General features: G+C 42.6%; 2 protein-coding genes across 4 annotated transcripts; both read left to right on the top strand.

The window, feature by feature from the left end:
- Positions 1-1,862: 1,862 nt before the first annotated feature.
- On the top strand, positions 1,863-9,574 carry LOC112560103 (S-phase kinase-associated protein 1). The gene is made up of 5 exons (XM_025231685.1): positions 1,863-1,983; positions 3,103-3,209; positions 3,757-3,971; positions 6,866-7,006; positions 8,406-9,574. The coding sequence occupies exons 2-5, from the start codon at positions 3,113-3,115 to the stop codon at positions 8,439-8,441; spliced, it is 489 nt and encodes a 162-aa protein (XP_025087470.1). The 5' UTR covers positions 1,863-1,983; positions 3,103-3,112; the 3' UTR covers positions 8,442-9,574.
- Positions 9,575-15,045: 5,471 nt separating this feature from the next.
- LOC112560638 lies at positions 15,046-21,088 on the top strand. Of its 3 annotated transcripts, none has more exons than XM_025232597.1 (10): positions 15,046-15,365; positions 15,673-15,873; positions 16,603-16,860; positions 17,122-17,304; positions 17,624-17,878; positions 18,038-18,211; positions 18,427-18,648; positions 19,098-19,268; positions 19,774-19,804; positions 20,660-21,088. In XM_025232597.1, exons 2-10 carry the CDS (start codon positions 15,819-15,821, stop codon positions 21,066-21,068), a joined length of 1,758 nt encoding a protein of 585 aa, XP_025088382.1. In that variant the 5' UTR covers positions 15,046-15,365; positions 15,673-15,818; the 3' UTR covers positions 21,069-21,088. The 3 variants fall into 3 exon arrangements, with proteins under 3 accessions (XP_025088382.1, XP_025088380.1, XP_025088381.1); XM_025232595.1 differs by having other exon boundaries at positions 15,046-15,433; XM_025232596.1 differs by having other exon boundaries at positions 15,046-15,873.
- Positions 21,089-21,320: the final 232 nt, after the last annotated feature.

Genomic DNA, 21,320 nt, shown 5'->3' with positions numbered 1-21,320 from the left:
GCAGTTTCTGTATGTGACAAGATGAGATTTATCAACCATTTTATAGGTGATACCTCATTAGCCATGAGAGTTTGCCTATGCCTGTTTTAATGAAGAGCCAGAAATAAAAGGACACCCACACACATGGGGAAGGGGGTTTAGAAAACAAAAATAGATTTGTTGAGGTATGAATGTATTAGTCAAACAGCAAGGAAATAATTTGCAGATTGTTTGAAATTATACAAATATTTGAAATTATAAAAATAATACACATAAAAATCCACGAATATACAAAATTATCAAAGATGTCTCCAAGGTCTTCACGCATTAAGAGTATAAATATCTACACATATATTTGTACACACATAAAAATACAAAACACAAAAAGAGCAAAATAAATATAGAAAAAACTTAACTCAAGTGGCAAAGTAAACTGTAAGGTAAAATAAAAGACATTTTGTAAGTATCAATTTAGTCAAGTGTCAAAAATAAGAGATAGTTGTGGTTAAATAAATCTGTAGCTTAATTTTGATAATTGTGATTTGCAGGTATTTCATTTTAGCTCTTATTAGACAGTTTTGAGTGACAGATTGAGATTGTTATGGATATGTGTCCTCAAAAAGTGATCAGTGATTTATGCGAAGATTCGATCATTCATTTAGTAACTAAGAGCATCAGTGTTCCTTTCATATAAAAAAATTCTACATGTAAGCAAAATTTATGTGGTTTTTAAATTTCGTTTTGGCCACTTCTGTAAAAAAAAATGACACAAAGCTTTTTTTTTTTTAGAAAATAATGTGCAGTTTTAATTTAAAAAAGAGTGAAACAATCTGTGCTGTTATCTCACAAGTGCTATGTTTGCACACCAAAGTATCGTCTCCAACAGAGTTAGTCAACAAAAGGGTCAGTCGAGTTTGGACTTTGTCTACATGCACATACATGTGTGTGTGTGGGAGATATTGTACACAGGGATAGATGGGAGTGCACTAATATGTACATTACTCCTGTGATAAAAAAAAAAAAGTAAAGAATACAGAACACCTGTGAAAGAGAGTGAGGGAGAACAAGAGAGTGGTTATACTTTGTTTTGATATGTTCAGATGCCTTAACCTACTCGATTACAATACCCAAGTTTACACGAAGTGGTTGGAAAAAGGAAAGAATGAGTGGATGATTTTGAATATATGTGAATGAGAGACACCCTATATTTAATGATAAGAATGTGAATGTATATGCATGGATACTTCCTAATTTCTCAATGCCCCCTGGAGGGCGACAGAATAAAAGAATCTTGAATCTTGAATCTTGATGTAAAATGTTGTGGCAAAATGTAGATTCCATGATATACATCCTGTAAAACTTAAATATCTTTATACAGCTTTGTTTGCCGTTTGAACACATAACCACTTGCTTGCTTGGTTTATTTAGTAGGAAAGGGCGTCATTCTTGCGGCGATTTCGCACTATGGGGGAAGAGGGATGGGGAACCGGAGTACCCGGAGAAAACCCCGACGCTCTGACCTGTTGACAAGGTGTCGCATACATCAGAGTTTCCCGAGAAGAGATCTGAACCCTGAACCGCTCACCGAAGTGGTGAAAAGCGTTTTTTAATCCCTATACTACCGGGCACCCCATTGCTTTGATATCATTTACATATTTCTCTCTATATATATTATATGAAGTCTGGTATTTACGACTGGAACCTATTTATAGCAGCTAGATTGCGTCGCCGAGAAAAACGCCTATTTATATGCTGCTAAATGTGCGGCGAAATATTCAAAATACTTAGAAGATCCATAAAAGGAATACTAGTTGTAAAAGAATGGTATCATACTGTAAAATATTTCTAATAATATTATCATGATTATGAAGCGCTACTTCATTGGAAGTTGGAGGGGAGGGAAGTGAGTGAAGGAGAAAGAGAAGAGAGTGCTTTCCCCTGAAAGGATCGTTGTAGGTGGCGGTGGCATCAGACATTTATCGGAAGCACAAGTCTTGTATTTCGGTGAGAGCAAGCTTTTCTAGGCTTTCTTTGTTAGGTATAAGTTTGTAAGTGATGCCATAGAGATTTGTTCGCTGTCTTTTATGATGTTAAAGTACTTACTGTTGAAATTAAGAGGTGTAGTAGTGACCAACATTCCGATGTCAACCCGGGTTCCATGCCAACAAACATGGCGTCTTTACGCTTTATTATTCATGTCTAATTTCCAAGTTAAAACCAGGATATCATCAATGCATCGTTTTATCATTTATCTGTAATTTTATATTTCGAAATATTTATAATCCATTTTTCTTCTGACATTTATTATCTGTGGGCAAACTTATGTCCACAAAAATGTCAATTGATTTTTGCTAGTCTTCTGAAGAATTGTTTTAACTTGTATCACTAACTGTACTACACCATTAGTCCGAGCAAAAGGTTTACAGCCAGAGCTTAGGTTTTGAGGTGTTTCCTTTATTACGCCTCAACCCTCTTATTTAATTTATTTTTAATATTTTTGCTAGGGCATAAGGCGAGAGGCTGTTCGCGAACAAACATGATATTCTTACTAAGATTTTGTTTTTTTATAAACACTGTTCCTAAACGTTTTTGCATTATGTTCAGTCATATTTTTCTTTAAACAACAGTAATATTGAGAATTTCATAAATATTTCCCTTTAAAAGAAAATCCATCTCTTGATGGTTCAGCGATTACATGTGATTCTTCAAGTGAGATTGCTGTTTTCCCTGAAAGTAATTGCCCGAAATTAAAATCTGAAATAAGTGTGTGTCATTGATAAAATAAATGGTAAGGATGGGTCAATTTGTTTTCTAAGGTGAACCAGTTTTATGATAATATTCAACATCTAATAAATGAATTGTAAACCATATCAGCAACTTAATTTTGGTAAAGATAACTGTTAGCTGTTAACAGAACTCTTTCACAGAAGAAAAAATCCTTTCATCACCACAAGAGTTTTTGAACAAAGTGACATCTAAAACAACCACCTTTTTTTTGTTTTGTTTTGTTTTTTTAATAACCTCAATTACTTACAAAGGAGTTCTCTGTTCTAGGACAGAGATATGAAGACATGACTGTGAGTACAGTTTACCAATTTAATATTTTTATGACTTCTGTTTCAGAAATCTAAAGATGCCTTCCATTAAGCTTCAGAGTTCAGATGGAGAGGTGTTTGAAGTAGATGTTGAGATTGCTAAACAGTCAGTCACTATTAAAACCATGTTGGAAGGTGGGTTGATAGATTATGCTTACCTTATTTTTTTAATGTTTTGGTAAACATTGGATTCTTTTACACATAACTTGAGGTTACTTAGCCAGTAAACTCTTAACTGCAACAAAACATAACTAATCTTTTTTCTGTGTCTTGGCCCTTGTTTTTCCTTTCGTGTGTTTCAGTCAGTAGCTGTCATAGTCAAGACATGCCCTCTTTTCAAATATATTAATTTTGCCACATATGCTAATAGATAGGACACACAGGCAAATGCAGATGGGCATACTGCTTGCTCGCACTGTGGAACTTAAGTTTTTATGGATACTTTTTAAATTTGTGATACTTTTTGTTTAACTGTTTTGAGTGGCAGTATGGGCATATGCACATCTTTAATATTTATGTAAATGATTACAAATAAAAGGCTAGAATGTATATATTTTATGTTCTTCAGGAACCTGTGTTAATGTTCTTATATTGATGTCGGCAGAATTCTAATAAGGATTCATAAAGTTGTTTTGTACTTTGTATATGTATCAGAGTATGCATTGTAATGTTCAAATTGCAGATTTGGGTATGGATGAAGATGAGGAAGAGGCAGTACCCCTACCCAATGTGAATGCAGCAATCTTGAAAAAGGTGATTCAGTGGTGCACCTACCACAAGGATGATCCTCCACCCCCTGAGGATGATGAGAACAAGGAGAAACGCACAGATGACATCTGTTCTTGGGATGCGGAATTTCTCAAAGTTGACCAAGGAACTCTGTTTGAACTGATTCTGGTATGGGAAAGAAGGCATATGTTTTTGTGTAGAAGCAAGCCAGGGCATTGGGGAGTGGATGGGAGAATGTGAGTTTTCACAGTTTGTTGTTGGGGCAGGCTAGTGCACAAAAAAGACCTCTTTTGATGACTAATATGCTTAGTCTACTGTTTCCCAAAGCCAAAGCTTAAGTGGAGTAACAAAATATTTAACCTGTCATGCATGAGAATATTAGTTATGCAAAAAACAAGTTAAAACCACTTTTATTTTCTCATACATATTTTCAAGTGTTAAAATTGCAGGTCTTTGGAGGCCTTTTTCTTGAGCAACTAATATAAAAAGAAAAATTTGGAAAAAATAATTTTGCATGTAGGCTGAATTTTTTCAAGACATGTCCACCTACAAAACAAACGATAGTGTTAAAAAAAAACAAACACTAGGTACATGGAGGATGAATTGAGTAATGAGCAGAACAGTGTTCTTGATTATGAAGGATCTTTCTAAACTTACCTGTTGTGCCCCTTTCAGCAGAGGCTATTCTCTCTGGACACATGAATTTTATTCATTTTCAAAAAAGTTGTAACAGTTGTCTATGTATGGTAAAACTGTAGTTTTTGTTTTTCTACATAGATGGTAGTATAATTTAATTGTATTTGTTTTAGCCAAGAAGGTAAGCAAATAAGATCCAAAAATAGGTGGTTGTGAATAAGACTACCACACCCAAACTGGGTCCTGTCACCACAAATCTTGCCAAAAATTCAGTTTATATGTCTAAAATACATGTGGGAAGGTTTATGAGAAATCTAAATGCACAGAGAAGTGTTCCATGATAAGGTTCAAGGGCTTTTCTGCGCTGAGGATTGATGGGAAATGTGTTATCTGACTCACCATGTTTGAAAGGTAGGGACTAGGTTTAGGAAACTCTAAATCACCACCAGGGTGCTACTCACTAAACAAGTATGATATCTGTAGATATATTTAGTCTACACATTGAAAGGACGTAAAAAGATATTTGACAATCCTTTGTAATGCCGCCTCAGGCAGTGATCTTGTCAATCGTGTGTTCTTTTGTAACAATGATCTACAAACTGAGTTGACTTTTGAGGGTGAATTTGAAGGTTTAGAATGTAGACACAATTCAGTGAGATTGGAGAAGAGAATTTCGATCAGTGGGGCATGAGAAAGAAAAGAGTATCTGCCGATTTATTACTGTCTGGTGCATCGCACAGAGAGGAGGGCAACACAAGCAGATAGACGAGATTGACTGAGGTGATATGCCATCAGTAGCTGAAACTGGTATGATGGGACAAGACTGTGAAGACCAGGGTAACACAGTGTGGTAGTAATAATCAGTGAGAGCTGAGACTGGCAATCAGTAAAGCTTGTGGAGGAGTGGTGCAGCATGATCCGTTTTTTGCTTATGGGTGACAGTAAAAGCTGTATTAGTTTGTGCCCTTTGAAGTTTGTCCTGTAAGAGTGAGGGAGATCAAGGTATAGAGAGTTTCGGTAGTCATTAGCTTTTGGTGGCAAGTTGGTATGCAAGTTGTAGAATCACTACGGATAGGAGCTGATAAAATTTGCTGATGACTATGCCTTGCTGTCACTTGTATCATAGTGAAACATGATCATAGTGGTGCTCTTCCTGACTTTGTTGTTCTGGTTTGATGAACACTTCCTTGTCTTGAATGCCTCAAAGACTAAGGAAATAATCTTCGATTTTCGGATGAACAAGCCTGAGGTAGTCATCAGTACTATTCATGATGATACCATCAAGATAGTCAACTCTTATAAATATGAAGGTACTATCTTCAATAACAAGCTTAAAAGGGATGTAAACACTGACATGATTCTTCGTAAGAGCCAACATCTGTACCTCCTATAGAAACTCGGCTCTGTCATCCTCACTTAGTTCTATCAGTCCTTCATTGAAAGTCTCTTTCATCTCATAGTTCCACAGGGAACAGAAATAGTCTCATTTCCCTTATTAATATCTGTTCCAAGATCACTGGAATCAGGCAAAGGAACTTGGCAACATTGTGACATCAGTAAATCATTAGGAATTCATCACACATCTCTATTTCTGATCATGTGTTGGCATGTGAGTTTTCACTCTTGCGGTCTGGTTGTAGCTAATGCAATGCCTGTATGCAGAACCAGTCACCGCAGTTCATTAATTCCACATGCCATTCACTTGCTAAACTCTACTGACCGTTAGTAGCCTCAGGGGACCTAAAGTCACCAACTGCATCTTCTGTTGCTGGGAATGTGTGTATGTGTGAGAAAAATTGTTTCAACATGTATATTATTATCTAGTATGAACACCATCTGAAATTGCCCTTGTGGATAAATAAAGTTAATGTATGGTTGTATTTGTTTCACAAAATGATAAAACAGTTTACTTTCTGCCATTCATAGCAATATAGAATTATTGCTATGAAGCTGATGTGTAGAACTTGTAACAGAAGTACATGCTGTTAGAAAAGTAAGAAAACAAAAAATGTATTGCAGGACTGTAATGTTTCTCCCGAATAATAGTTATGCATATACTAGCAATGTGTTTTTAATCTGTAGTGATCATTTATGCCTGTGTCACTTTGTCTACAGGGGTGAAATGTAGGCAAATCACTGTGTGTAATAAAATGTTAACATTGTCTTGTAACCTTGAAATCCTGGGGAGGGGGATGACCCAGACCATGCCAATATAACATGATAAGTGATGGTTTGATGTGTAAATAACTCTGATTTTATGATTATTGATAATGATCTGGCATCACCCTAGTGCTTTGGGCGACAATCTTTTACTTACATTTGTGCATTATCGAAAGTAAAATTATGTACACATACAACATATGCATAAATGCATTTGAGCCTTCTACATGAGAAATGTGCTGTACTGCAATCTTGTGGTCTTTCAGGCTGCCAACTACCTGGACATCAAGGGCTTGCTGGATGTGACCTGCAAAACAGTGGCTAACATGATCAAGGGCAAGTCACCAGAAGAGATTCGCAAGACTTTCAACATCAAGAATGACTTCACACCTGCAGAGGAAGAGCAGGTATACTGCTTGCATCCAGCTTTTCTTTTTTTCTGATGTCTTTCAAGGAACAAGCCTTTCAGATTTCTGCTTTTGTTAGCATGAAGTGAGTCTTTTCCAAGTTTACTTTATAGCCCTGCACTCTCTCTCACAGTGTGCCTGGCTATTTGTGTAATGGTCACAAGTACAGGATATGCAGAAAGAAACTCCAGGGTCTGGGGCCTGTTTTGCATGGGACAGCACGTGACAGTCCTGGGCAATAATGTATCACTGGAGTTAGCAGTGTCCAGTGCACAGGTGTAAGATGATGATGCTTGAGTTTAAACATCTGGTCATCAGTTGGCAGGTTGATATGTTTTCCTGAGAGATTAAGCTTTCTCTCGGTGCTTCCATCTTTGTGTCCACCTACTCTTCTTCACTGGGGTGTTTGCAAGGTTGGATGATCACAGGTGCTTAAAGTTTGAGTTTTGTGTCACCTAGGTACCTACAGGCTGACTTTGTCAGGCTTTGTGGCACCTATTATGCCTGCAGCTTGTGTTATAACATGTCAGGAGGAGAAGCAGTGAACACCAGTCTGGTTCTGTCTTTTCAGCACTGTTCAGTGTCAAAAGTTTAGAAGAAAAAGAAAACTGTGTTGCTGTACCACAGTTGAAATTATCAGATCTTGATATCATAAATGTTCCTTAAATGTGTGGAATAGTGATGTGCTATTGCCTTGTTGAATATATCTCTGCATTATTGTTTTTCAGTGTAGATCTGTTGTGAATTTAGTATTCATTTCACTTACACTTGATGGTGTGTTTGTTTTTTTTGATTCCTTTTGTTGTGGGGTTTTTTTTTTTTCGCTGGAATATGTGACCTTTTGTTTTAGCTTTTCTATTGAGTTCTGGTCTTTTCTAATTAACACACAATACAACAGTCATGTTTCTAAATCTGTACTGATCATCAGAGATGGACCTTAAAATCAGAGAAAGATATGCTTTAACTCAATGATTGTCAGGGGTGGACCTTAAAATTAGAGCTAAATATTCGGTAACAGTGAAATCACACCATAAGCCACAGTTCATTCCCTGCAGATACTGTGATGTACTTTTTTTTTTCACAAACAGCATATGATAACAAGGGAAATGAATGCTGACTCATGAAGTTAACATTATAATGCAGTATAGTCAATTCTGTCTACCTGGTAACCCTGTAGATACAAGCAGTCTGCTGACAATTTGATGGACAACCATGGATACGAGCAATCTGCTGATAATTTGATGGACAAGACTGCCTTGCACATTAATATCTTCTGCTGTTGTCTTTTATGACGTGATGAGTTTACACATTTTCACAGCCACAAAGTTCTCTCTTGCAATATACCACAAGAGGTTTTTGTTTAAGAGGCAACTCATTCCTATTTTTATCTATGTTGCAGGTGCGCAAGGAAAATGAATGGTGCGAGGAAAAGTAAAGTCTGCAGTATTGTGATACCTTGTTTCTATTTATAGCTTGCTAAGCCGAGGCAAACACAGGAAAACTCGTTGTGATTAAGAGATGAATCATTTCTTTCAAAATATCATGCATCTTGTAGGTGTCTTTCTTTTGATCAGTAGGTCTCTTTAGCTAAAGATAAGAGATGATCTTTCCCAGTGCAAAATTGCTGCTGTTGATGAGTTTAAAATTTGCAATATCTCTCCATAGCATGAATTTTGTCAAGGCATTTCTACCAGTATGAAGCTCATTTTTAACAGAGAGAAGAGTGTTTGACAGCTTCCCACCTTATTTTTACAGAAAAGTATATTGCTTAGTGTGTATCCAACTTATCTGCTTTGTACTCACTCCCTGCTACACCTCCTGTTTTTTTCTTTTCAACTTGCTGTGTATGCTAGGTATGTCACGATAAGTCTGAAAATCTCATGTTCTGCCAGTTTATGTTAACAGCTAATGTATAAGAAGTGACTTCCATCATTTTGACATTTTACTATGCCACTACTCACATAGCATCCACGTCTAGTTTACATTGAGCTAACTCTCTTTACTCTGAAATTGTTTTTGTGTGTTGTGACCAGCTTTGATGAGTTTAGTAATAAAGGAGAACATATTTATTTATTGCTATGGCTTCCACACTTCCTCAAAACCCTAAATGAAAGAAAACTCTTTGAAGAAAACATGCTGTCTCTTGCTGGCACAGAAGTACTGAGAATTTTGTGGTCTGCAATCAAATAGAACCATTTAATCACACAAGCTGTAAGAATGCATAAGAAATTAGGAGGAGGTGAGGTGGGTCATGTATGATGAACAGGAACAAGAATAGCCTCAGCTGTTTATATTTGCTCTCATGCTCATGTGTCTGTAGAATTTAAAAAAAAAATCGATTTGAAAGTAACTTAAGGGTTTAGGAAAGGCAGAAAAAAAAACCGTTTCTTCAGGACAACAACAGGACTATTGTGTGAATGCTTTGTCAGAAATATTATTTTCCATTCATGATTTCTGCCACATCTGGTATTCTGATGTCCTGAACCATTTGAACATGCATGTTTGTGTGAGTGCGTGTTTTACCTGAAGACTGAAATGTTCAGCATATGAATAAAAAGAGAAATCCAATATTTTCTGTACCTTGTGTATGGTAATGTCAGTGAGGGCTTGATTGTATTTCAGCAAAATACTTCTTGTAATTTGGAGATAACTATGACGGAGTGTCAAGTGATCAACAGACTCTTCAGCAGCAACTGCAGACTATTGTTGTTTGGTGCCAAATGAATCAGGATTTGATGTAGCAAAATAGAAAGTCCGGTGTGGGTACGATAATTAAACCTCATTGTGCAGAAGAGCACACCACTTGGATTTACACTACTACCAACAGGAACTTTTTGTGAATGAAGAACGCACATGGAACAAGTTCACTCAATGCATGTACAGGACAAAGTTTTTGTATTTTTATGATTGGCGCTCTAAGATGACTGTTGGTTATCAAGCCACTGTTGACAGTAGCCCCAGGCTTCTGTGGCATCTCGAATTTCAGGGTCTCCTTTCCAACCTGAGGTATACGTCCTACCTGCAAGCAAGGTATTCTATGAGACCGCCACACAGTTGGCTTCGAGTTCATACCCCTGTCTTCATCAAAATGCTTTTTCAAGTTGGTGTATGATCTGTCTTGTCTGATCCTCAGGAACAGGAAATGGCCGTTCCTCAGGGCAGCTGCTTTCTCCAACTCTTTTCATCATCAAAATACATTCTGTCTTGAAACCTGTCTGTCCATGTTTGGGTCTCGTTATATGTCAATGGCGTGATGTGTAGGTGACGTATGTAGACCACATTGTATGTAGATGGCGTAATACTTTGTTAGTGTGCTCTCTGCATTCGACCCCGATCCCTAACAGCCTCGAACGCCGGCCTCAGGTGTGTGAACCATGTGCCACAGCACCCACCCTCAGAAAATGGCTTCACGTCTTGTCACACGCGGGCATACACGTGCATCCACAGGATCCATCATCCATGGCTCTGCCTGAGAGTCATACCTCGTCTGGATCCTATTCGCCACCAGGGCCTCGCATTTGTTTGAGTGAAGCTTGTAGGCAGGAGCTGGTGAGCATCCACTTCCTCTAGAATTTGTACTTTCCTATGGTTTGTCCTTTCAACGCTCATCCTGCGTACCCTGCTCTTTGGACCTCGGCGTGCTGCCCTGTATGCCATTTGACAAGGAGCAAACGCCATCATCACTCCGTGTAGCATCTCACCTACAAGCTGCCGGAGTAGATATTCTACAGGTAGAACCTCTCTCTCAACTACCAGCTCCTCCTTGGACCCTTCCTGTTCCAGAGATTCGTCTTGATCTTACAGCTTTCAAAAAAGCCGTTACGGTTGCATGTCGGTCGGCAGGTAAATTACATTCACTGATAATATCAGACTGTGAATATAGCTTCTCGGCCTATGTTCAGTCCTATGGCAACGCCACTCAGGCAAAACAAGCTACCCTTACCTGCCTGTGTGACCGCCTACCTTCGCGCCGTCTTGTGACACGGGAGGAGGGAGGTCTCGCTAGACTGAGGTGAGGACCTGCCTGTGTCACACACTTCTTACAGGTGAAGCATCGCGACTCTGTCATGGTGTCCAGGAATTGTCAATGTACTTGTCCTGGACTCGAAATTTCCATCAGAGGTATTTTACAGCGGGTTCTTTGTTTCCTTGTTTACACCGTCCCAGCAGCAACCATGTTCACATTTTTAAGAAGGATGGGGCTCTACCATAAGATTTAAATTTCTTATGCTCTGATAGTTTTTGGTTTGTTGATGGCCTTTTAGACCACATCATTCCTGTTTACTCTGTACTCACTCTTTACATTATCTTGCTTATGTGTTGATTTATTGTCTAAGATCTTGTGATGTTATATCTCTTGGGTTGTCCTGGGGTTGTCCCTAAACCTTTTAAGATTACCTTGATACAGGTAATTGCTGGCACGGCGTAAAACACAACCAGGCAACCCCAGGGTTCTGTGAGCAGTACACGCACAAACATACATAGAGAGTAGGGATTAAAAATGCTAGAAGAAGTGAAAAAAGGAGTCGGTCATGACAACAGCAGTCCAGCATCGTCAGTTGTCATGCCAACGTCCAGTTTAGTGTACAGCAATCATGAACACCACATACAATCTGACTCCTGGTGGGAACCTGTCTTCTGCCTGAGGCCATCCACATAGTTATAAAATCATTCGCGGTTCTTACAAAATTATCAGCTTCAAAATAGCCTTCCATGTTTGGTCAAGCCGTAGTCTCACTGCTGTGACAACCTGTACACCTCATCGTCTGGCACCGACTGTCCTGTCATCGCAATGCAGGCAGCGGAGGAGATCCATGGCTGTCTGTGCCCGCCATGTGCTTGTATTTACCTTAGTATTATAATTCATGTAAATTGATGTTGCTTTGAAAAAAAAAAGCTCAAATTTATTGAACTCCGAGCCAGACGTTCCCCAACCCTGCTCTTAAGAGTCGGGTACCATCCACGCCAGCTGGGTGGCCTGGGGAAAGTTAGCTTCGCTTGTCGGTTATCGAATAGTGCACCTCTCAGATCGGACGCCAGCGCTCTAACCACTCAGCTTTCCCGAAAAGAGACCTTTTGAGACCGTTGGGGTGTGAGGTGTTGAATATAGACCTCACTTTTCTCGGGGCAGGATAGGATATGAGAAAGTATAACACGGCGATTGATAGAAGATTGTAAGAAATTTGGTTGAAAGCCAAACTTAATTTCGAAATGTTAAACTTAAAATTTTTCACCTGCTGCGTTAGTCCCACACACCAAGCCATTAGTCGGGTATTCGATTTCACCCGGAGTTGAAGGGACAGCTACCATGACGATGGTTGAGACTGCGGAGTCCGGCGCCCGAGGGCAGCACTGCTATTGTTGCAGGCTCTGGTGGTGGTGGACAAATGAACTGCGGATGTCGCATTTAACCGAGCTTTCAGCTGCTCCCGGTCACAACCACATGGGTGGACAGCTTTATACTGCCCTTTCTCTTTCTCTCTCTCACTAAGCTTTGCTAGGTCTAAGAAGACTGAGTGCTTAAATAAAGGCCAAAAAAATAACTTTTGTGCCGCGAGCTTGAAATAGCGAACTGTAGTCAAGCACTCATCTTGTGTTCAACAGAAATGTGTAGAAGATAATCTGAAAGAAGACATGGATATTTACAGCTAAAGCTCCACCAACTTTGGGCATATTATCTACATCGCAAACAAAAAATAGGCTCGGCTAGTGTCTGGGAGTGTTCACATCACGTGACCAGAGTCAGCAGTGGAGTTCCACAGGAAGACGATGTCACGTGTCGCTGAACTCCACCAGTGTGCACGGTGCCTGTGCGATCTTGAGATCCGAACAACCATGTCTGCACCACCACACCAACAACATTCCAAGCTCTTTCTTTTCTCCGCCCCCATCTCTCCCCCGCTCTCCCCTTCCTCTACTACCCGCCCTTACCTTGCAGAAGTCGGCACCACCGCTTGTTGAAAGAGAATTGTGTGGACATCGAGCGGTGGGCATTAGATTTCAGTCGTCTGTCAATCGAAACTGTAGCACTGACAAACACACTACTTCAGTTATCGGCTTACAACAAGTTATTGACAGGCGGCAGGGAGGAGAAAATGGCGGGATCCGTTATGTAGTCTCAGGTTGTACATGGACCAACGGTTTGTCCTACAACTAGTGAAGGTCGGGTAATAATGGGCCTGAGTCCGCCACACCTGGTAAAATGAGGCCTATAAGGTTCACCCCACCTGATAAAGGTGGTCATGAGCTCACCACACCTGATGAAGGTGTGCTGGGTATTGGTGGGGTTAGAGCCACTGATCTCTACATTGACGAAGGTTTGCTAGACCGGCAGTGGAGGGATCTTAATAGTTCACACTTGAAAGATGTGCGCAAATCACGGAAACAATGGCTGAACATAGACGTGTCGATGTACAATAAACATGTTTATCCTTTCCTACTGACTAAAATACTCGTTTGCCGGTAACGGGGTGAGTAGGGATCGAAAATAAATAACCGTCTCTAGCTTGACAATGACAATGATCAACTTTATTTGTCCTAGTGGGCAATTTCAACTGGAGAAGGCGCTCTAGTTACACGCTTTACACCTCCTTTCACCATTCTTACATTCTCTAGGGTGTGCCCCCTCGCAACTGTACCACCTTCCGCCATTGCTACATTCTGTGGTGACACGGTGAGAAATTGTAATGTGACACACCTTGTCACTAGAGAACCACCTGAATAGAGTCTGTGTGTCTCCTAGTTCGCCATATAATAGTTTTTTTAAAAGCACTTTATTCCACCAAGAAAGTGATGTCTGTATTCGTGCTTTGCCGGCTGGACAACTCCATGTTTGTGGAGCTCGAGCTTCAAAGAGCGCCAGACACGCCGCCATAATGTTCACCGGATCACGTGACACCACTCCTTCACCAGGTGCACTGGTTGACTGTCCTGGCCACGTGGACTAATGGACTACAAGCTACTAGCTGCTGCCCTCGTCTCCACAGCCTTGCTCCAGGATGTCTGAGTGATGAACCCCTCATCAGCTCGTCGCTTTTCTCATCTGCTGATGCTGACCTCTGCTGGTGCCGCTGACTCACGGGGTCAACTGATGTTCTGTCTTTGCCCCAGTGTGGGGATTTTTTTCCAGCATTAGTTGGAACTTGTACCGAATTTCACCTTACAAGCTAGTGCCTCTCTCTCTACTTTCCTCTCATGTGTGTACGCGCTCGACGACCGACTGTTTGTCAGCGCGTGAAGGGGACTGCCAGCAGGGAACTGCACCACCACCACCAGCACCACCCACCACCACCACCAGCACCACTGAATTTTCCGAGGTGTTGATGAGATGTGCGAGGAAACCTACCCAAGAGATGTATTTACATGAGGACAGTACAGTATCGCACTACCTCAGCTCCTCCATTGTTTTTTTTTTTAATGTTAAGTTTATATTCATTTAACTGTCACTTTACAAAATCTGATTAAGTGCAAACAGTCATTATGCCATGCAAACCTCTGTGTTCTCCAACTTTTTGTGGTCTGTGAGTGCTCGTCTGTGTGCGTGTGTGCTTGTGTTGTGTGTGTGTTCGAGTGGCATAAATTAACACAGATATTACGACACGTGTGTGCGTGTGTGTTTGAGGGGGATATATTAACACAGATATTACATGTATGTGTGTGTGTTCGAGTGGCATATATTAACAAAGATATTACGACACACGTCTGTGAGTTTTCAATTATTCTGTGTTGACATAAATCCTGATGGCCAGATCCCTCAGTCCACACCATCAGCGCCGCCACAGAACAAACAATTAAACATGTTGCCGTCTGCCTAATTAGCAACAGTTGGAAAAACACCTTCCATGTCTGACATGGCACTGAACGGAGGATAACTGTACTGAATATTGAGTAAATATTAGCTGGACCTCATTCTCTGATTATGTGGAATTGTTCGTGCGCACGTGTGTGTGTGTGCATGTGTGTGTGTGTGTGTGCATGTGTGTGTGTGTGCGTGTGTGTGTGGACGAGAATGAGCGCGCATACACGTGTGTGAACTCTAATTGCATTTTGTGGGCAGAAATCGTTCAAACACGCGGCCCATCGATGTTTGAAGATTAGTCAGGAAAACACATCGACCGCCGGCGTTAGCATCCTCCGTTACAGGTGCTGACGTGCCGCGGTGTTTGCTTTACCTGAAATCTCACCTTATTTGCCGAGTGTCCGTGGCGGCGGCAAACAGCTCGCGCTCCCAGGGACCTGACCACCGATGGCGGAACTATTTGCTGGGAGCTGGGAGACCGTCAGTTCCAGACCTGCCCCGCTCGTCCCCGCTAGTCTCTGCTCACAAACCGTGACCACCGTGACGAGCAGACCGTGTCAGGTAAACTGGCTCCGGCAGCAGCCAGGTGCACGAGAAAAAAGTTTTTGTTTTGCTTCCAGAAGTGCGATGTGAGTACAGAATTATTATTTTGATGTTGTTTGTGAGGAGGAGGGAGGAGCGAGGTTGTCAGGTGCAGGCAGCGGTCTGTGTGCAGGTCATTCTTACGGAAACTTTTGTCGCAAGTCAGCGGCAGGTGTGCACGAAGGAGGACCTCACCTGTTGCTGCTTTAGAGTTGATGTTTACTTCTCGACAGTCACCCCGCAGGTGTGAGAAGGTGTGTTCCAAGAAGTGACTTTCTTCTTACAGAAACCAAACAGCAAAGAAATGACATCTTGGAGAGATCGCAAACGGGAGCAAAGGTCACGGGCGTGGGCTCTGTGAAGTAGACCGTGGTGATGCTGAGGCTGGAGTGGGCGAGACACAGGATGACATCTTGATAAACTACAGGCATCATGGGAAATAGCGCTGTTACAACTGCCTCTCTACTGCTGTCTACTTTGTTTATTGGTGAGTCTGGCTGTGTACAGTTCAGTATTACTGTAAGTACAACAGCTTTATGCTTGAATGATTATAGTGTAATAGCTGTGATGTCAATATTTCTGGTAAAATACGAGATAAAATAAACTGACTTTAAATAGGGTTTGACATAACGGTCATCAGCGGCAGCAGTGTAACAAGCGGCGTGTACGACAAACACTCAAGAGTGCAGTGATTACCCTTACAGTACAGTGATTACCCTTATAAGTACAGTGTGATGATTACCCTTATAGTGCAGTGGTTACTCTTACAGTGCAGTGATTACCCTTACAGTACAGTGTGATGATTACCCTTATAGTGCAGTGATTACTCTTATAGTGCACTATGATTACTCTTACAGTGCAGTGTGATTACTCTTATATGACTGACAGAATTGTAAGATGGGACTAACATCACAGTGTATAGTATGACTAACAACATGGCGTCTAATATAACGAAGTGTACAGTTCATAATAATATTATCATTAACGTGTATTAACCACCAGTAATGTTCAATATAACTAACATTGTAATGTACATGACTAACACTACCGCTGATTACAGGTCAATAACTAACATTACAGTGTGTAATAGGGAGAACATTATGGTCTATAATATGGCAAACAATACAAGTGAGATATATCTAAGTATAAGTACTATGAAGCTAAGATTATAGGTGTAATATATCTAACATTAATGATAATATATCTAACACTACAGTGCTGCCCTCATCGTCTGTGGGCACGTGCCCAGTCAACGTTTCTGAGCCGATGACGTGGCTGCTGATGGAGGGCGGGTACTACGGGCTGTCCAACAACCACGTGACTAGTGTGGGCGGGGCGAGATGTCTGTGCACCTCGTGGACACAGACGCGACTGGCACTGCAAGATGCCGCCTTTGATCTTGAGGCTGTCGCAGGTTACCTGACCAAGCATCACCTGTCTGACAAGTTCTGGGTGGACGCCGCCAGGTCCTCGGGTATGCTGAGCAGGGTTTGGGGGTTCTTAAAGAATTCATCTGACCTTCACAAGAAAGTAACTAAGAAACCCATCATAGACAGGGAGCCACATGCGACTGTTATAAAGTTGAAAACCAGTCGCTGGCATATAATAGGATCAGAAGTAGTAATTGTAATAACGACGACGACGACGACGACGCACCTTATTGTCCTGGTGCACGACGATGACGATGATGATGATGATGATGTAAACGTTTACTATGTGTGTTGTGGTCTGCTAGACAGTGGCAGTTACCTGTGGGCCGACGGATGCCCGCTGTCGCCGGACAGCAGCCTGTGGGGTGAGGAGGTGCTAGGGCCGGGAGGTGCAGACTGCGTGGTTCTGTCCTCTGGCACCAGAGACAAGATGGCGCTGAGTGCCGCAGCCTGTGACAACACGTCTGCACGTGCGCTGTGTCAGACAGGTAGAGTACGACATTCCACACTCGTTAGCGAGATCACCACGCGGCAAAGACAAACAGATCAGTTTGTTTATTGTTTCTGTTACAAACATTATTTTGCACACACACACACAGTCTTTTTCTCAGACATGCTCGTGTCTCACCTTGGCACTGAAGCATGACGGAGAACGCGCCAGTCAAAACATCTTCAGTCACGTGAAGAAATTAAGATTTTAATAATTAAAGTAAGAAATGATACTTCAGTGGAAGCTAGTTTATACTCAACAAAGTGCTGGAATCTCCCAAACTACCTGACACACAAACATTTTGGTTCGAATTCCAGTCATACCACCTGATATTTTCACACAAGTTCCGTCTGGTGTGAACTTCACGTGGGTGACCCTGGGCTCACCTGGTCAGCAGTACGGCTTCTCACACACCAAGATGTATTTCAGTGCCGCCCGTCAGACCTGTGCGGGGCTACCCGGGGTGGCTCGTCTGGCCAGCCTCGACACGCACTTCCAGGATGTCGTGCAGTATATCTTCCACAACTACCCCGACAGACAGTTCTGGGTGGATTGCACACGGGTAGATAAACGTGAGTCATGGCAGCACGTGACTTTGTATTCACCTTTTGTCTGTCCCCTTTACCACACAAACATTAACGTGCACAGACGACAAAGTTTCATCATCATCATCATCATCATCATCATCATCATCATCATCATCATCATTACTGGCGCTGTTCGTCTTTCAGGAAGCCCCTTCAGTTGGGGCAATGGTGCTTGGGTGAACGACAGTTTCTGGGCGCCCCAGGAGCCCGGCCCCTATGACCTGCTGGCGAGACTGACCATCAAAACTCACGATGTCCGACTGGCGGGCATGAGTGGACAGGAGAAGGACTGCTTTGTCGTGTGTGAGCGCACCCAGGGTATGCAGCTGTGGAAGGAAGGACGTGCTGATTGGTAGAGAGACAAGAAAGGATGAATAGATGCTTGTGTGGTTTTCTGATTCTGTGGAAAGATGGGAAGAGCAGACAAAATAAATCCATTCCTTTATCATTACAACACCACGAGGGTGGATAGCAGCTCTCGTGCGTGCAGGTCGAGGTCAAGGCCATGACACTAGGCTGGGTCATTGTCACAGGTCCGTCCGCGGTGACCTTAGAGTGGACAGCACTGGGGTCGCCACTCCGCAACTTCGGCTTCTCCAACTGGTCGACAGACTTCCTGTCGGCAAGGCAGACATGCGCACAGCAGGTGGGCAACGTGTCGCTGGCAAGTCTGCGAGGTGGTGTGGAGGGTCTGCACGGGTACCTGCAGCAGGTCTTCCCCCAGCGCCAGTTCTGGGTGGATGCCACTCGATCAGGCAAGTACTCTCACTACAAACTCTTCTACCTCCGTGAGCTCACCACGAGCCTAGTGGCGACATCAGCTCAGAGTGGAAACGAGGCTTTGATAGACACTTGTGTACTGGTTGCACTCACTAGCGGGACGCCAACATTAATTAGTTGATTAATTACGGAAATAATTTGACAGTTGTAAAGTGCAACTGACTGATTAACAAATGCAATATTTTGAAAACGTGTATAATTTAAATAAGATAAATTTGTAAACAAGCATAGCAAGTCACGTTTGAAAGAAATCTTATTTTGTGAGATATCAAGGGTGATAACTCGGGTTTTGCTGTTGCGTTATTCCCCTTGATTCCTACTTCTTTTATTTGTCATGGAATGCTGACGGCAACTGCCACCAACGGGCAATACATTTCACACAGCACGAGGGGAGAACTTAGTTGATGTTTTGTCATTATGGCAGGTTCCACATTTGAGTGGGGCGATGGCAGCTCAGTTGACTCCCTTTGGTGGGGAGATAATGAGCCGCAGCTGGCCCATGACGGAGCTGTGGTGACTGTGGAGCAGGGGGAGATCAGGCTGGCTGGCCAGCTGCAGACAAGTGAATACTTCTTTCTTTGTGAAGGTAGTCCAGGTGAGTAGAGGCTGTTAGTAGACTGTTAGTCAGTCTGTTAGTCAGTCTGTTAGTCAGTCTGACCGCCTACACTGCCTGTCTGTGTAGCAGTCTGCGTGTCTGGTTGTCTGACTGGCTGGCTGTGCCTTCCTCCTATTCTCCCTGTTGTGATTTCTGTCCCGTTCTCTCTGCAGCCTGCCGCGTATTTAACACAGTTGTCTTCCCCCCCCCCTACTTCCATCCTTTCCATCTTTCCCTTCCCTGCCTCCTCTCTTCTCCCCATCCACCTTCATTGCTAGCATCGCCATCTTGGATGCCTCACCGAGATGCTGTCAGTGCCGGAAACGTTGACAGATGACTGAGCAGAATGGTGACCGGAAGAACAGGGTCAACTTTTTGGGAAGACAACTGCAGGTCCGGAAGCTGAACTCACTGAGTGTTTGTGCCCTTGTGAGCGAGGGAAGGACGGTAGTTGAGCCTTGACCGGCATTTCTGTGTTTTTACTCCGTGGTTCTGTCTGTTACAGGGCTGCACCCGGACCCCAGTCAAGCAACACAGTAAGTACAGGGCAAGACACAGCTTCTGTCAAAGTCTGTCCTCAGGAGGCTGCACAGCTTGTTTCCTCCATCCTCCATCTGTTCACTGAAGGTGTTTAGGGTCCTGGGGTTGTCGGGGGGACAAGTAGCAAGTGCTCGCAACTTGTTGTCAGACTTTCAGAGGTGAGAAGAAATGCGACTAATGTTTTGTATATTTAACTCCCCGGGTGGAAAAGTGATGACAGAATGTTTCCTGCATCCTCTCCGGCAAGCTGGAATAATGTGTTTGTGTATGGTGCTTGTCGTGAGATCACATAAACAAGATACAAGCTAACCTTTGTTTTTATTCCCAGCTGCGGGAAGTTTTTGTTTACCTGAACATCCGGGTCTTTCCTCTCGGCTTTCGCTGTTATTCTTCATTTGTTGACTGCGCCACAGAGCTAGAATGTGGCACACCAGATATTGTATGTCTGTCTCACGAATACAGATTGTTGTGTATGTTAGAACCCTTGGCTTTGATTTATTTTAATCTCTTCAGTCAGGATAATGGTTTCACTGATGGACGAACACACATCTAGCTTCCTGAGTTGCTGTGGGTGCATTCATCCTTTCACTTACTACAAAACAAAAAACAAAACAAAACAAAGAGAGCTCTAGGTACTTTTTCAGTTTTAAAAATTCTTCTTGAAAACTCTATTTTTAATCGATCTTCATCATATTTTACTTTCTTCCTTTCTTACTTGAAGCAACTCATAAGTAGAAGTCGAGAAGACAAGACCAGGAGGTCAGTGACAGGTAGATTGGGGGGATTGTCGTGTGTCACATGCTGTGACTTCTCCGAGTCAAGACTTTTTACCATGACATGTTCCATGGCAGGTTCCCTACTGGATGTTCCCGCTCTGAAGATGTGGTCACCATGGAAACGTCTGTTTTCTCAAGTCCTGTTGTCAGCGAGCATCCCAGTCAGACAGAGAATCTTCTGGAACTTGTTACGTCATCAGTAACTATGGCGGAGACTTCCCGAGCTGTAACCCTCCCAACGCCCAGTGTCTCGCCACCATCAAGTCTGACGCCTACCGCGGTCACGTGGGATCTCAGCCCGGAAATGACCTCACATCCACCTGATCTTGGGTCACGTTTTACTGTCACAGCCGAGTATGGCGACTCCAGTGTCTCCAGGCCACGACCCGTCACGATGTCCGCGGCCATCCACCTGAGTGTCTCTGACGCCCAGCAGTCAGTGCTGCCTCGCCGACCTCGTCTGACGCCCGCTATTCTGTGCTAAGTTCACTAAGTTCGTTTGATTTTGAGAGCAGCAGGCAGCATGCACGATGGGTGAGGCTGGAGGTCACTGTTCTCCAGGTCGAGTGGCCTTGCGTTGACCTTAAGTGATCCCTTGCTGACCTCTGAAGACAGGTCAAAGGTACAGAGCGGCGACATCCTGTCGGGACTGCGCACAAGTCGTGTTGATGAACCTGTGTCCGATTATGGCTCTAGAAGCATCGATACATCAAGCAGCACCTCTTGTCTTCTTGGG

This window comes from Pomacea canaliculata, linkage group LG3 (assembly GCF_003073045.1).
Source record: "Pomacea canaliculata isolate SZHN2017 linkage group LG3, ASM307304v1, whole genome shotgun sequence".
Lineage (NCBI taxonomy): Eukaryota > Metazoa > Mollusca > Gastropoda > Architaenioglossa > Ampullariidae > Pomacea > Pomacea canaliculata.
Note: the sequence above shows the minus strand (reverse complement) of the source record. Positions and strands in the feature narration are given on the sequence as shown.